General features: G+C 34.8%; 1 protein-coding gene across 4 annotated transcripts; it reads left to right on the forward strand.

Annotated features, from left to right (window-relative positions):
- The first annotated feature begins 540 nt into the window (after positions 1-540).
- On the forward strand, positions 541-10,648 carry LOC129907056 (tubulin monoglutamylase TTLL4). 4 transcript variants are annotated; one of them, XM_055983094.1, is made up of 12 exons: positions 541-697; positions 4,105-4,524; positions 6,017-6,578; positions 6,647-6,964; positions 7,026-7,212; positions 7,292-7,462; positions 8,924-9,048; positions 9,112-9,551; positions 9,622-9,786; positions 9,845-10,123; positions 10,198-10,480; positions 10,543-10,648. In XM_055983094.1, the coding sequence occupies exons 2-11, from the start codon at positions 4,195-4,197 to the stop codon at positions 10,477-10,479; spliced, it is 2,859 nt and encodes a 952-aa protein (XP_055839069.1). In that variant the 5' UTR covers positions 541-697; positions 4,105-4,194; the 3' UTR covers position 10,480; positions 10,543-10,648. The 4 variants fall into 4 exon arrangements, with proteins under 4 accessions (XP_055839069.1, XP_055839071.1, XP_055839072.1 ...); XM_055983096.1 differs by having other exon boundaries at positions 6,029-6,578; XM_055983097.1 differs by having other exon boundaries at positions 4,105-4,368; positions 6,029-6,578.
- Positions 10,649-17,778: the final 7,130 nt, after the last annotated feature.

Below are 17,778 nucleotides of genomic sequence, written 5' to 3' on the forward strand. Positions count from 1 at the left end.
GGAGACAGCAGTACGAAGCTGTCGACGTCGAGAGCAGTTAAATGCTACTATACCACTTTCAGTATCGCAGCACAGCGCTTCACTCTCGATCAAAGGTGAATAAAATAGAGAGAAAAATTTTTCGTACCCCTCTAAAAAATGTTTGAAAAATTTTCTAGCCCCCTCCAAATTTTTTTCTGGATACGCCACTGCTTATTATGTGTACTGTGCTAGCGCTATTTGTTTTTGGAAAATACTACATTTAACCTACTCCATTTAAATACTACTATTTAACCAAAAACAAGCTTACTGTATCATTATTTTTAATTTTGTGGTGGGAAAAACTGTCACAAAATGAGTTTGAAAATGTTCACTTTTTGACTTTTTGTAAAAATTGGCCGTTGTAGTTATACCTTTACAATGCAATAACGCAACATCAACGTAACAAATACGTAATGTTTAACTAACATACAAATCATCGACTTGGCATCACTTTTTCTTTCAATTTGACAGTTCATTTTCTATCAGCATTCAGCCAGACGACGTTTTGCAAATTCTTCTATTATTTTTTTTTTGTTTTTAATTCGGATTTCAATTTATACAAATAGGAATTGTTCATAAATTCTCTGTTTGTAAATAAATTATTATATATTTTTTAAATCAATTTTTAAATCACCAAATAAAAAGAGGATTTTCATTCAAAATAAACTTCAAAAAGGTAAGAAAATTAAAAAAAAAAAAAACTAGAACACAGTCAAGTGCATTTAACAGAAGAAAAAAAAATGGAAGTAAATCCAAAAAAATTGAGGTTAGGTATTATTAAATTGCACTAAAAAGCGGCTAATGCAGTCCAACTTTCTGCAAAAATAAAAAAAAATGTAAACAAAACTTTAAGAAGGTACTGTCATTTCTCTAATTGGATAAGCAAACTTATTTTTTGATTATAGATATTATTTTCAAAGAGTAAAATTGAACTTGATTAACAAAAAATACAATCAAATTCAAAAGTTGAATGTATTCTTGTTGCAAATTTCTAGATCTTCCTTGAGAAGTCAAACGAAATCTCGACATTAATCACTGATATGCTTCTAATAACTTGGCACAGATAAAATCGAATCGAAGATAAAATTGTTTTACTTACAAGAAACTCGCGACCGACGTTGAGAATCTATTTTCGTCTGTCATTGTCAGCTTTGCTTTTCTTTCGGCAATTCCACTTAGAAAATACAAGAATAACAAATCTGTTGTTTTTTGTGCAATTTACATTTGTTACATCTTCTATTTTCATTTTACCTATTTATGGTCCAAAGAATGCCAAACATGTTAACCCTGCCACGGTCACAATCCAATTTGTCACCTTCGTTTGTTCCCAAATGTGTTCAACATGACAGTAGTCTGGCTGATGAACAAAAACAAATATGTAAATTGAATTGCATTACCGCCTCCTAACGTGTCTTTCCGACGTTGTCGGTCGGTCGTTGTAGCAAATAATGATGAGATGATGCCCTTTGTGCATAGGGTAGATACACCTATTTCCGAACAGCTCCAGTAGCTGAACACTTTTCACTTAAATGTTATTCTAATAAGCTAGCTCGTGATTCAAATGTAACTAATCCTTCACTACTCTGTGAGACGTCTTTAGTGTAGAGAGTTTTTACTTTAAACAATCTACTGCCCTTGAAATTTCAAAAATCATTATATCTCTTAAATCATCTTACTCATCATCTACTGATAATGTATCAAGTTTTGTATTGAAGCATATAAGTTTCCATATTTTAGATGTTATTTGTTACATTTTCAACTTGTGTGTAGAAAAAGGAATTTTTCCTGAAAGCTTGAAAACTGCTGTTGTTCTTCCTCTACATAAGAAAGGAGATAGAATGTCCAAAAATAATTTCCATACCATTTTTATACTATCAGTTTTTTTCTAAAGTTTTTGAAAAAGGTATTAAAAGTATTAGAAGCGGCTGAAGAAGCCCTATTAAAGTTGTCTGGTGAAATGTATAAAAGCTTGAATACTTCGCAAATTCCATCAACATTTTTTATAGACATAAGTAAGGCCTTTGATATGGCTAACCATTCCTGACTGCTTGGTAAACTATATTACGCTGGTTTTAGAGGCTTGATTTATAAATGGTTTTCTTCCTATTTATCCAATTGTAAGCAAGTTGTAAAAATTAAAAATGCATATAGTTCTGAGAATTTCTTAAATATGGGTGTTCCTCAAGGATCAGTTTTGGGTCCAATCCTTTTTCTTATTTATGTTAACTCTCTATTTTTGTTACCTTTTTAAGGTAAAATAACAGCATTTGCTGATGACACATCTCGTTTTTATTCAAACAAAATAATTTACCTAATTGACTTGTTTGGAGAAGTTAATTGGGACCTAGATTTGATAAGAAGATGGTTTAATTTCCATAATTGATAAATAAGCAACAAAACGAAGTTCATGTTATTCAATATCAGAGATAACGTTACACAAGAAATAAACTTATGTTTATCATCATTCTCCAAAGTGCAACAGATTTGTTTTGAGTGATAGGGTATAAAAAAAAAAATATATGAATTTAGTTTTAAGACAATTATTCCACCTTAGTACACATGTAGATACTGCAATCTTAATGTAAAAAAAAAAAGTTTTAAAACTTATCTACAATGGTTTATTAAAATCAATGTTGGATTACGGAATTTCTTGTTGGGGTGGTACCTATTTCAAGAAAATAAACCCTTATTGATAAAACAGAAGCATGCGATAAGAATCATTTCTAAAGGTAATCGTAGGACACCTAGTTTTGTACTGTTCAAATCTCTGGAATTTCATGTTTTCACCTTTACTGCTACAAGGTTTTAAAGTTTTTTTTTATCTCAATTCTGGCTATTTTAGAGCTAGGATGCAAGACGACTATAGCTTGCGAATCAACTCCAGAAATTTTGAAAAACACTTTTTGCATTGTTTTGATGTAGATGCTCCGCGATTATTTAATAGATTACCTGAAAATCTTAGGTGTGTGAGTGTAACAACAGTATTTTTAAAGGAAATAAAAAAGTGGCTTTTCTCATTTAACCATTCTGAAACTGATGCTTTATTAAATCCTATTATGTAAATATCATTTTTATATTTTTGAAGTCATTTATTACTATGTAATTGAGTTTTCTTATCCATTATTTACAAAACCAAATTTCTGCGGACTGTTGTACACGTTCTAGAAAATAAAGAACTTTTTGGTTTTATACAAAATGCATTGCGCAGATATGGAATTTATCACTTCGACCCTAACGCGGTCGACCATACAAAATGCATCCATAATAACTTTCTCGAATTTCTTTACCAAATAGTTATTAGAATGCACATCTAATGACACATTTAAAGCCATAGCTAAAAAATAAGTTGATTTTAAAACAGTTCTTAAAGTTATATCGGAAGCAGCGAAAAAATTGAGCCCATCGAAGAGCTAGAACCATATGATATAGGCCCGTTTCCTATTTGGTTTATAAATACATAGGTATTTATGGAAAATTTTTGTTTACCTTGAGGGTTCCGTATTTTGTGTTATTTAAATTAGTTATAAAAGAGTTTTTATCTAAATACCTACATAGAAGAAAATTGTAAAAATGTATGGTGTTCGGAATTTGGCACCTTAGTGTTCGGAATTAAACGAATTTCTTCGGCTTTTATTTTTTTTATAATAAAACCTTTGTACTCATTGACACAATCTTAATAATTTTTACTTTTGAATTTCCGTTAACTGTTCGGGTATTGGTGCACTCACCCTACAAAACATGTGCCTAATACTCTTCTTCCTTCCTTCCCATACTCCCCCCGCCGATGTTGTATGGTGGGATTGTGGGTGGATTGTGTTGCTTCATCTCTCTCAAGTAACGAACCTTTGATTCGATGCCAAAATCTTTCTTTCAAGTAAAAAAAGAGCAGATATATATAAATTTTAGAGGCACTTGTAGTGCTGGCTGTGTTAGTCATGAAAAATATGCTCGCTGCAGTAGCAGCAGCAGCAGCAGATCGTGCTGATTTATCGTCATATGATTTACTTATCTAACACACGTTCGGTGCAACGATTGCAGACAGTACAATCGAATCGATTAACTTTCTATGTTCCTTTGCGCTAGCTCGGCAGCAGCAGCAGAAAGTGAGTCGACGACGACGACGAGAAGAAAAAAAAAAGTGTCAAGGATTGAGGTTACGAGGTAGAGAAGAAAATGGCCCCAATTAGCGAAAAAAGATCTCCAACGCCACACACAAAAGAGAATGCTAAGGAAAATGCCTCCAAAACTCACAACACCACCAACAACACCAGCAACAACAAGAAAACTTTAGAGATTCAAGACTTCCACGAATCCTGGCTGAGAGACATCGAGAGCTACAAAAATCAGGTGAGAATACAACAGATGCTAACCACCCACAACCATGTCCACACGCCAGATGGCTGTGCCACTGACACTGCTAACGCCGTTCTGGCAACGTCTGGAGGAAAACGTCGCAGTCCTCCGCCACGGCAGAATGGCAACTCAATTGTGGACTACGAAGGGGTAAGTAGGATTGTTGTTGAAGATGTAAATAACACACGTCATTAATGTCGTGTTGATATAGATTTAAATTTTGATCATCATAACTGTCGATGGGAACTATTGAATGATTTAAACTAACGAATAAATTCACTCATTCATTAGAATAAAAAACTATTAACCATTCAGTTATTTATTACTATTTTTATTCACCTTTTTCAATTCTTAAACTAGATTCGTTCATTTCTTTTTGGTAATTTTTCTGCTGATCTAAAGAAAGTGTTGTTTTCAGAAGCGATGTGTCAATTAAATTATTTTTTTTTTACACATAGTTCTTTAAATTTAAATTAATTAAAAATAGATAACACTTTGCGACTAACTCATCTCTACAATTATTTCTAATATTTATGTAGGTACATTAATTTAATAATATTTAATTTTTAATATACAGCTAAGAACAAATAAATAGCACATTTGGATTTTTCTTACAAAAATATTTTGGATCTATGAACTTGCATTGCATTATAATTTTTATTCGGGACATGAATCAGCTCATGAGGATTCATAAAGTCATTAAATAGAAATTATTTCAATTCAATTTTAAAAATTAGAATTTGTTCGGTTCCAATGCAGTTAACCTTTGTCTCATCACTCCAAAAGTCTCATTCAAAACTGCGTATTTAATTAGATGTTTCTTAGCAAGTGTTAGGCGATTTTTGAGTGTTTTTAAAACATTGAATTTTGTTTGCTTACCCGTCTATAACTCAGTATCATTAAGTCTTCTTCTTATAAGTCTGCTTGAGGATGAGGTTCGCGCAATTAATTTTCAGACTTTAAATTTCTATTTGGTCATACCAAATAAATGGCTTTATCCCCCATTTACTCGAAAAATTCAGAGTATATAAGGATTTTTACCTTGACTGTGAAGATCTAAAATAATTTTCCATTTTTCTCCAGCTAAACGAACTTTTCTAATCATTTTTTTTTTTTCAAAATAAAAATTCTTAAATTAAATAAACAATAAAAGAAATGAATTTTTTTCTGCAACTTTTAAACGCAGAGTAACAATTTGACGGTTAAAAAAATGTATGCTATTTCTGTGTCCACCAGCGAAAGAGTCATGAGTTGATAACAGCATCTCTTGATTTGCGAAACTTTTCTTCCTCTCTTCCCATCCTAGGATAGGTTGGGTTAGTTTAGGAATTAGCAAGTTTAGGTTAGTTTACGTTAGGTTATTAGGTGAGTAGAATGAAAATAGTACATGAATGAATTAATAGTTTAGAACTATTGATAACTAATAAGAACTATTAATAACAGAACTATTAAATAATTTATGGCAACTAACGAATAATCCGATAATTTTTATTCGATAGTTTCCATCACTAATCATAATCACTAATTAACAATGCATGTATAACATTTCTGTGTGTTTTGTTTTTTTTTTTCTGTGTTCTTCCTGTTTTTTCTTCGTTTTTACTTGTGGGTTGCTTTTCCTAAACACTTTCTAAAAACAAAGTTAAATTTAAAGCGGCCCCGAGGTGAAGAAATAACGTCGTCCACCACGCCTACGCCAACAGCAATAACTCTAAGTCAATCAGCGAGCAACGCTAAGCGCCATCAAAATAATAATAATAACAATAACATGCCTCAAAACCACCACCAAAATCAATTAAATCCAAGCCAAGAATCATCGCCTAGTGCGACTGCCAAAATAATAGTTAACTCATTTCATGCCAGTAGCTTGCTTAATTCAAACAAAAATAATGGTGATCTCACAGCGAGATTACTGCCTAATACCACCACTACCACCAATTCCTCAGCTTCGAGTGATCGCTTAACAACCACTCACCACCATCAAAAACCAAAAATTAATAAACTCCTTGGTCCTCCAAAAGAAGACGAAGACGGCTTCGAGAGACTTAAATTGATTCTCAGTCGACCGCTTGGTTCATATATAGAACCATTAACCATTCCCGATGAGTCTAAAGGTGATTCGCCAACACCCGACGATGATACATGTAGTCATCCAAATGTTTATGACGATGATAATACTTCACTTGATGCTGATGATATTGGAGGTTAGTTTTTAGTGCTTTCTCTACCCTCTCTGTCTCTCTATTTTCCTCAATTCTCTTCGTCGTAACAGACATTGATGACTTGAATGTGTTCGAAGAATCTGATGATGATGCAGAGGATTATGTTGGGTGTCCATTTGTGTTGGATAGTGATGCGGATATTAAGTTTATGAGCGAAGCAGTAACTGTGACAAAACCGAATCCAAAATCCGTCCTCCAGCCGAGTTTGTTTCCACAAGTGGCACCCTACATAACGTTTTCTTCGCATCTCGAAAAGGGACCAGCAGTTCCAACGACTTTGCATAAGATTATGAAATGGAGATTGAGTCCGGTTATGCCGAGAGTTGTTCGTCGAGTGATTTTCAATTCTGGATTTCGTTTAATCAAGAGTAAGTTTATTGTGTTTCTTAATAATATCCAAGATCAATTGTGATTTTTAATTCTTCACAGGAACAACTGATTGGATGGCAGTTTGGGAGAAGCATATGCGAAGTCCAGGTTTTAAGACAATTAGATCACATCAGAAATTCAATCATATGCCGGGATCATTTCGAATCGGACGAAAAGATAGTATGTGGAAGAATTTAAGAAGCAACATGACCAAACATGGAAAAAGTGAATTTGGATTTATGCAAAAGTGAGCAAAAGGGTTTGAGTATAGTTGAAGAATGTATAATTCGAATGTTAATTGGTTGTTTTTTTGTTTGATTTTGTAGGACTTACATTTTGCCAGATGAAGTAGATGCATTGAAAAAAATTTGGCCTCGAGCAGCGGCACAATCGACCAAATGGATTGTCAAACCACCAGCAAGTGCACGTGGAACGGGTATTAGTGTGGTGAATAAGTGGTCGCAGATACCAAAGGATAAGCCGGTTGTTGTTCAGAAGTAAGTTGATGTAATCGAAGTGTACTGTAGTGTTTTATGCTTCCAATACCCTAGTAGCTAAACTTGCTGCTTGTTCTACACAGTCTTTCTATGCATGAACATTTTATACACTTTTGGAGGAATGTCCAAGTTATAAAATTAATTACATATTTCTAAACTTCAGTAGAAACAGTGAACTCAAGTATGTGCATGTGCATTGAAAAGCAGAACATTTCCAGTTGTTTATAAACATCGGTTGCTTTGTAGGTTTTCAACATAAAGATGGATACCCTCTCTCCTTTACTTACTAAATTCACATATCTACTCTTAGGTCTTGTAAATTATCTCTTTTGCAAAACTTCGGCAAATTTAACTTTGATGGAATCTATAAATATACGCACGAATAAAATATCAATTTGACTCCGTATTTTTGGACCTGCTTCTTTTTCGCGTTTGGAAGAGTTTTCTTGCCACCTCATCCACCCCACGCTTACGCGATGGTTGATGTCATCGTTTCTAACGCCATGCTTTACTATTGATCATAGATCCAAGATATTTAAACTTTTCGCACTTCGGAAAGACTATTCCATTCTATTGAATTTCCGCAATAGGGCCGAATCAGAAAATGATATTCTGCCCTTTTGGCGCTCATGTGGTATCCAATTCCCTCCAAAACATCGAACCACGTTGGATTTTCATCCTGAGCAAAGTATAACTTATTCACTTAAGGATCCGTCACTTAACAACCAAGCAGAAAGTCAAGGACTATTATAAAGAGCATGGACTCAAGACTTTTCCCTGGTGCAAATCAACTTTAATTGGAAACTCTTCGGTGGTTCCGGCGAGGCATTTTGCCTTTGTTTTTACTTGCTCGTACATGTCCACGATCATGCTCATGTAGGTTTCTGGAACCCTTCGCTGCCTTAGGGAAAAATCAGATCTCGTGTTTTTCTTCATCACCATGTTTCTTTCTCGCGTTGGTAGTTTCTTTTAGAAGTTCCTAGCAGTGATTTCGCTCTCAGTATGATTTGTTCTCTGCACTCTTTGTTTTGAAGTCTGTTGGTAATGTCGCACAAATAATTACTCATAATAGACCACTGCTACAAGTGATAAGTTTACAGCCTTGTTTGATGAACATGGTACTAGCTAAAAATACATCTTTTACCACCTGTTCAGATCCACACCATTTCTTTCATCACCACTTTAAGAAACATCAAACGGCCATTGGGCATAGCCAAAACGTAGCTTATCCACAAGGATGATAACGATAGCATTTCTACTTTGCTCTGTCCCGTAGCAGGACAACTTGTTTGCTTTTGCCTTTAAATCTAAGAAACAGTCTGTGCTTCCAATGTTTCACCATTTTGTTTCTTGGACGCACAAAATGGCCACTCGTCTAATCTTAATCGTCTCTTCCGATTTACAGCTTCGGACGTTTAAAATGACAAAGTAGTTTAAAATAAAATAACTATTTATTTGCAGATATATCGAAAAACCATTACTAATAAACGAAAACAAATTCGATCTAAGACTCTACGTTCTCGTAACATCGATTAATCCTCTTAGAATTTACATGTATAAAAATGGTTTGGCACGATTTGCTTCAGGTAATTAACACAACAAAAAAAATACCCACAACATAAAATTATCCTATATTTTTCAAATTAAAGTGAAGTACAGTTCTGACTTGGAATCCCTCAACGATCGATGTATGCATCTTACCAACTACAGCATAAATAAATTATCTGAGAATTATGCCAAAAATGAGGACATAAACGCGTGTCAAGGACACAAATGGACGTTGCAATCTTTATGGTCATATCTTGAGAAACGCAAAGTCGACACTAAACGACTCTGGGCTACTCTACGCAATCTAGCTATTAAGTCTCTAATCAGTGGAGAAGGATGTCTGAATAGAATGTATCGACAGAATGTCAATAGCCGTTACAATTGCTATGAGCTTTTTGGTTTTGATGTTCTGCTAGATGAGGATCTAGTACCGTGGCTGCTTGAAATTAACATATCACCATCATTGCACTCTGAGTTGCCATTAGATCTTCATGTTAAAGGACCTCTAATTCAAAGCGTACTCAATACGGCTTTATATCAAGTAAGATAATATTTTTGGTAGAAACTTTTGATTTTGTAATGATGACTGATTTGTTGTTGTTTTTTTTTAGGTGCCACCGAAGCTTAGTGTGAGGCAGCAGGCTGAAATCTTAAACGAACTCAAATTAACCGGTCCACTGTGTTACGATAGAAATCTATTTACACCCATTCTGTCGCCAGAAGAAATCAAGAAACACAATTACTATACTAGCCGCTTGATTGAGTATCGCGAAGAGGTAATAACGATATGAATGTAATCCAATATCTTCTTCTAATTTCTTGTATCTATCTCAGTACCTAGATTCAATTTTAGACCAGCTTACGCCGGACGATGTGAGATGTCTTATTATATCCGAAGACGAACGTAACCGCTGCGATCCATTGGAACGAATTTTTCCCAATGCCGATACTTATAAGTTTCTTGTGTATGTGGAGAATCCCAGATACTACAATCGCCTTCTGGATGCATGGGAAACAAAGTACCTCGATGACCGAGACACAGGAATAGAATTGCTGCAAAAGTTATGTTCCGAGGGATACCATTTGAAAGTTCCAGCAGCTGCTCTGATAGAGGTAGGCAATCGTTTTTATTATAAAATCATTTGTCAATTTGAGTTTGAATTCATGTTTATTTTGGTTTTTTTCAGGAACCTAAGATCGATTTAACTGATATCGATTTGATGTATATGAAACCAGAAGAAATTGCCAAACGTCGTGAATCTGTTCAATCTTCGAACGATAAGCCAAGTGATAATGCAACGACAACAACAACAACGACCACTAACGAAGATTCAAAAAATGCCACCACCACCACTAAGTCTTTCAACGGATCCAGCAGTATGCCAACATCAAATTGTTCAGCTGAGATTGTTGATAACAGCGGTGATGTGCATAAGAATAATGCTCGACCAATAGCTGTAGGATCTTAATGTAAGTGATTTTTTTGTTTCTCAAAAATTGTGGAATTCTTATGTTTCTATGTTTTTTTACAGCAAAAATGGTCGGACTATGAGACTGACTATCTTTTAAAACATCGCGAAATTATATATATTTAAAAAAAAAAAAAAATTAACATCAGACCTTGGCTCGAAGATATAATCTAAATCAACGAAAATAAATTATATTGAATTAAAAAATTTGGGTATTTCTCTATCGGAAGATAAGTATGTTTTGACTCAACACAAATTGATATTTCATAGCAATCAACATAATACTGAGTCGTGTATAGGAAGACTTTACATAGTTGCTCGAGAGAAGACTTTGCTTGTCGATTTCTTTCTAAAACCAAAATAGCAGCAGTTGGCAAGAGTAGTCTTCCACTTGATTTCAGTGCTTTTTTTTTGTTGTTTGTGTTTTGGAGCCTAGGTAGACAAAGCAATTAACTATCTTGCATGATTTTAAAATAGTCGCATGACTTTCTTTTTTTAACATTTTTACATTTTTTCAAATGTATTGGTGAATTCTTTAAATTTTTGCTTTTACCGTCAACATTGAATGGTGCAATCTGTCTTAGGGCTGAGTTTGTTTTATCATCAAAATCGCAGAAGTGTTTTCTTCCAATTTCTCATCATTGCTTGCAACTCTACTACGATTTTTCATTCTTCTTCATGTAGTTTTCAATTCTAGGTTCATAACCTTGAAATGTGCTTTTTATCTTATGGTAAAACTATTGAACCTCCGTTGTAGAGCTTATTGGCCGATGTGGTCCTCATTATATGAATCTCTGAATTTGACGGTACGTTCGAAGGGCAAACTGATGAGCATTCCTAGAAGCGCGAGTATTGCTGTTGAATTGTTTCAGAGAAGGAATGCAACTTGCTATTTCATCTGACCATTGTTTATAAAAATAGCGATAATGAAACATTACGTCGGTGGTCGAGAAATACGTTATCGGAGCCCCTGCCCAGGGGTCTTTTACGTAATACGAAACGAGCGACAAGTCAACGATACTGAAGTAAACGATAGTCACGAAAAAGAGCGATTATGTAAAACGAGAAAGCCGTTTGGCCAAACTAAACCGAAAAAAATATTTTTTTGAGGCTCACATGAATTCTACTAGCAAACGCAATAATATTATGATAGCTAAACAAAACGAAAGTCAAACGATAGGTTAATGGCAGTCGTAAAGATTAACGAGTATCGTTGAAGTAAAACGATTATCGTAATACGTAGTCGCATTTCAACGAAAACGAAGCAGTTTTAACGATAATCGTTTTACAAAATAGGGCCCCAGATGTGACAATTGTATTCAAGTCTGGTCAAATGTAAGCTTTATAAATTAAAGCTAGATCAGAAGATGAGAAGAATTTCTTCTATCTTCGGAGAAAACTTAAACATTTCGCATAGTTTTTGGCGACATCGAATATGTGTTCATTCCAGAGGAGATGGTTTGTTACACTCATATCTAGAATGGAAAGTTTCTCACTTTCCTCGATGCAAGTGCCACTCATTGATAGTGTCGTAGGGGGAAGGTTCCGTTTTAATGAAGCATTAAATTCTACGCGATTTTTTATTCCCCATTGGACAATGCTGTCAAGATCAGAATTTATTGAGCATAACATATTTTGTCGTTGAAGTTCCACCTCCGTGAATTCTCAAACAAATATGAAAAACTGAGGCTACTATCATCAGCGAAACAGTTTAATGGGCTAGAAGTTTCAGAGAGTAGATCATTATTGAAAATGAGGAAGAGAGTCGGAGACAAAACGTTTATTTTGTGGGTTTCAGACTTGAAACCATCCAATACACGACTTGTATTGAACGGTCCGAAAGGAAATTTCTAATCCAATGAAGAAGAGAATCACCCATACCAAATGCATGCATTTTCGATAAGAGAGCTTGATGCCAAACTCTATCAAGCGCAATAATCTTACTTTTAGTAGGAGAACTAGTTGCACATTTGACTAAGGTAACTCTTGTAAGGCTTAAAATTCTTACAGTGGTGATTTATAGCATGCTAAGTAAAATAATCTTGGTCTGGCAGGCCTCAGCGTTGCACATCATATGACCTTGAAAGTGTAAAAAAAATTTAAAAAAAAAGTTGGTATTGTAAGTGTTGAATATTATACTTTAACTTGATATAATTACTTGTTCTGTTTTGTTTTGTTAAAAACTCATTTGATTTTGTTTGAAACTTATCGTAGTAACGATTTTAATAATTGTTAGTTCAAAATATTTTCTCATGTTGAATAAACATTTTTTTCTTATAAGTCTCGATTATTTATTTCGGTAGAATTACTTTCAGACCGTTTAAGAATAAACGAAGAATTTCAACAGGTTATGGGCCCAGTTGTACGCCGAAAGTAAGAAGAAATAAATTTGCAACATTTTTTGGTGAAAGTTTTTTTTCGAGCGATTACGTAATTGGTCGTTTAAGAACGAACGAATTTCAAGAAGAATTACGTAATCAGTATTTGCAATTGAAAATTTTTTTTTCGGATAATTGCTGGAAATACTTCGAGAAGCATCAACTAAATTTGAGAGAGCAAACTGTTGCAGAATATTCGAGAAGTTATGGAAAAGGATATTTCAACTATTGAAAAATTTACTAATCCATCCCAATGGATGATGTGGAAATTTCAAGTCCGGGTTAATCTTATGGCCTTGGAATTGTATGACGTTGTAAATGGAACGTCACAAAAGCCAACTGATGCTATCCTTTTGGCAGCATGGCTAAGAACGGATGCTAAAGCTCAGAAAGTTATTGTGAATTCTTGTGGGTCCAAGGTTCTCATTCATTTGTGTAACTATTCCACATCGAAAGAAATGTGGGACAAGCTTCATTCAATTTATGAGCAAACCAATGATTCAGCTAAGCATCTTTTAGAAGAACAATATTACTTGTATCAGAAAAATCCAACCCATGATATTGCCACTCACATTTCAACTTTAGAAAATTTGGTGCAAAAATTGAAGGTAGCAGGTGTCACTATTGACAATAGTATGTTGATAACAAAAATACTAATGACATTGCCATCGGACTACCGACATTTTTCTACGGCATGGGATTCAACAGCCAAGGAACATCAAACGATTATTAACTTGACAAATCGGCTCTTAGTAGAGGAAAGTCGCCTTGGTGTTGAAAATATTAATTTGGAAGAAGTTGGAACGAGTGAAGCTCTACTGGCAAAGCGAAATACTGGTACAATCAAGAAGAAAAATTTCACAAATTCCAAAAAGAAAGACAAGCCAAAGCGACCTGGTAAATGTTTCAAGTGTGGTCTAACTGGACACTGGAAACGTGATTGCAAGGTACATACACAACCATGTGATGATAAAGCTTTTTTCAGCAACATTGTGCAATCCTTGAGAGAATGTGATGCCTGGTTCGTAGATTCAGGTGCTACTAACCACATGTGTAAACGTCGTGATTGGTTTATGACGTTTACAGAATTGGATGTTCCAATCAGTGTTGTCCTTGGTGATGGAAAAACGATGTTAGCTGTTGGGCGAGGCGATTTGAAGGTTTTGTCTTACAATGGAGTTGATTGGATAGAGAAAAGAATCCAAAATGTTTTGTATGCACCAACTTTATTTGCGAATTTGTTCTCATCGACTAAAGCCATGGATAACGGTCACACAAGCTTCTCTGACAAAAATTCTTTTAAGCTATTGGATGGCGAAAATGTTGTAGCAGTGGGAGCAAGAAAAGGTGGTATGTTTCAGATGCTTTTCAGAGTAATAGAACCATCACCCGACAAATCAATGGTGGCTATGAAAAGAGACAATTTGCGCATTTGGCATGAACGTCTAGGTCATCAAAACTTGCCCCATGTACGAAGTATTTTGAAAAATAACAACATTGGATTCATTGATGAAAATTTTGACTGTGATGGCTGTGCATATGGTAAACAACATCGGCTAAGCTTCAAATTGCGACCAGACAGATCTCTAAGCTGTGGTGAAATCATTCATGCCGATGTATGCGGGCCAATGGAAGAAGCTTCGTTTGTAGGCTCAAGATATTTTATACTTTTTAAGGACGATTTTTCAAAACTTCGTTTTGTATATTTCCTTAAAAACAAATCAGAAGGTCTTGAAAAGTTTAAAATAGTCTTGAAGATAGCTGAAAAACAGTGTGGTCATCCTATCAAGATTCTTCAAACAGATAATGGGCTAGAGTTTGTAAATATTGCCTTCAAGCAGTTACTGGAAGAAAATGGGATTCATCACCGTCGATCCATTGCTTACACTCCAGAACAAAATGGGTGTATCGAGCGTGAAAACCGAACCATCATGGAATCTGCACGGTCGATGATATATGCAAAAGGACTTAATCCAAAACTTTGGGCGGAAGCAGTACAAACGGCAGTTTTTATCTTAAACCGAACAGGAACTAGTACTGTTAAAGATAAGACGCCATACGAACTCTGGTATAACAAGCGGGCAGAATTAGATCATTTTCGTGTCTTTGGTTCAGAGGTCTATGTTCACATTCCAAAGCAACAGCGAAGAAAGTTAGATCCAAAGTCAAGAAAATGTATCTTTGTTGGATACGATGAAAGTCAGAAAGGTATTCGTGTCATTGATGCTTCCAATTGTGTCTCAGTGGTTCGTGATGTAAGGTTTTTGGTAGAAGAATCATCCATAGCTACCATTATCGAAGAAGATTATATTCTCGAAGACACAAATGTCGATAATGTGTCCAGTTATGAAGATGCTGAAGATGTTCAAATTGATTTTATACCTGAAAGCCAGCAGACAACAAGAAAAGTTCCAAGTCAACCCATTCCAGAAGCAAGAATAGATACAGCCAACATTTTAGAAAAACGCTTGCGAAATCGTCCAGAAGGTGCTTCCATGGCGATGGCTTTATTGGCGATCAGTGAAGAGCCGAAGTCGTATGAAGAAGCTGTACAATCGAAAGAAAGTGAGAAATGGCTGAAAGCGATGAAGGAAGAATTTGATTCACTTATGCAAAATCAAACCTGGAGTTTAGTTGAAAAGCCAAGCAACCAAAAGGTAATTGACAACAAATGGGTTTTCAAGGTGAAGAGGAATCCGGACGATTCAATCGAACTTTTCAAGGCACGATTGGTATGTCGTGGATTTAATCAAGAATATGGTATCGATTATTTAGAAACGTTTAGTCCAGTGGTTCGTTTCACATCCTTGCGTGCAATTCTGGCCATTGCTGCTGAGAAGAAGATGTTCATGAAGCAGTTCGATGTTAAAACGGCTTTTCTGAATGGCGATCTGGAAGAAACTGTTTTCATGGAACAACCAGTTGGTTTCAATGATAACAGTGGGCGAGTTTGCAGACTGCAGAAAAGTTTGTACGGGCTGAAGCAAGCATCAAGATGTTGGAACAGAAAATTTAAATCATTCATCAATCAATTTGGTTTTCGAACTTGTGATACCGATTCCTGTGTGTTTGTAAGTAGTCAAAATGGAAAAACATTAATGATGGCAATCTATGTGGATGATGGAATTGTGGCTGGGGACGATCAAGTGAAAGTAGAAGCAGTTATAAAACATTTGCAAGAACACTTCGAAATTAAACAAATGCAAGTGGGTTATTTTCTTGGTTTTGAGATCGACCAACAAGCAGATGGTTCCATATTTATGCATCAAACAGCTTATGCCATGAAGATTTTAGAACGATTCCATTTTGAGAGTTGCAATCCAGTTTCTGTGCCAAGTGATCCAAACCAACTACTAACAAATTTTGAGGAATCAGAACCAAGTAAGTTTCCATATCGACAACTAATTGGAAGTCTTATGTATTTGGCAGTTGCTACAAGACCAGATATCAGTTATGCAATTGGGAATGCAAGTCGATACATGGAGCAGCCATTGGTGGTTCACGAGAATGCTTTAAAGCGCATTCTGAAATATATAAAGGGTACAGTCAATTATGGCATTCTGTACAAAGCAAATGGCGTTCATCAGTTATGTGGATTCAGCGATGCTGATTATGCTGGGGATATTGACACAAGAAAATCTACATCAGGGTTTGTTTTCAAATATAATGATGGCATTATCAGTTGGAGCAGTACAAGACAGAAATGTGTGTCATTATCTACAACAGAGTCTGAGTATGTAGCAGCCTCTGAAGCAATCAAGGAGCTAGTCTGGTTACAACAATTGTTCGAAGAGTTGGTGCCAAGCAAAATTAAGAAAGCTACAACATTTTATATGGATAATATGAGTGCGATTCGATTAATTAAGAATCCAGAATTTCATCGAAGAAGTAAGCATATTGATGTCAGATATCACTTCATTCGGGAAAAATTCGAAGAAGATTGTTTCAATTTGCTATATGTATCAACAACTGAAATGATTGCTGACATTTTGACGAAGGCGTTACCAAAACAACGTTTTCAGTTCTTACGAACATTAATGGGAGTTTTTGACAAAAAGTGGGAGTGTTGAATATTATACTTTAACTTGATATAATTACTTGTTCTGTTTTGTTTTGTTAAAAACTCATTTGATTTTGTTTGAAACTTATCGTAGTAACGATTTTAATAATTGTTAGTTCAAAATATTTTCTCATGTTGAATAAACATTTTTTTCTTATAAGTCTCGATTATTTATTTCGGTAGAATTACTTTCAGACCGTTTAAGAATAAACGAAGAATTTCAACAGTAAGGTTGAAATTTTTATAGAATTTAGTTTACCCATCGAGAAGTTCTAAAAAATATTGCCAGACTTTTTTGAGGTGCACAAATGCCTGCCAGGCTAACTTAAAGGTGTGCAGTTTACTTGCATTAAATTAAACTTTATTCCGTAAAGTCGAAATTTATATATGTGTTTGTCTAAGCGATTTTAAGAAGAACTGTGCAATTACAGCCCGTTCTCGCCAGGATAAGTCCTTGTTAGGTGAGTGGAAAGATGCAATTTTCTAAATAATAATGACTTAAAATTAAAAAAAAATATTTAAAAACAACGGCAACACTTACAGTTATGAGTGATACCTTTTTTAAAAGCTCAAATTGTACACTTAATTTTAAATCAATATTTTAAAGTTAAAATTATGTCGTTTTCGATTGGCCGTCCGGAAGTCCGGAAGCATTCAGAAGCCTTCTGAAAGCGTTTTATTCACAAAAACATGACAGCTTAAACGCTTCTCAGAAGTAAAATTCTCTTCTCGATTTCAAATCAGAATCGACTCAAAATTACTTATACATAGAAAATAAATGTCAAACAAAATTTTCTCGTACAAAATTAAATTTTTTTTATTTGATTATTCACTAACACCGATACAAACTTTCAGAATTGA

This window comes from Episyrphus balteatus, chromosome 1, assembly GCF_945859705.1.
Source record: "Episyrphus balteatus chromosome 1, idEpiBalt1.1, whole genome shotgun sequence".
NCBI classification, from domain to species: domain Eukaryota; kingdom Metazoa; phylum Arthropoda; class Insecta; order Diptera; family Syrphidae; genus Episyrphus; species Episyrphus balteatus.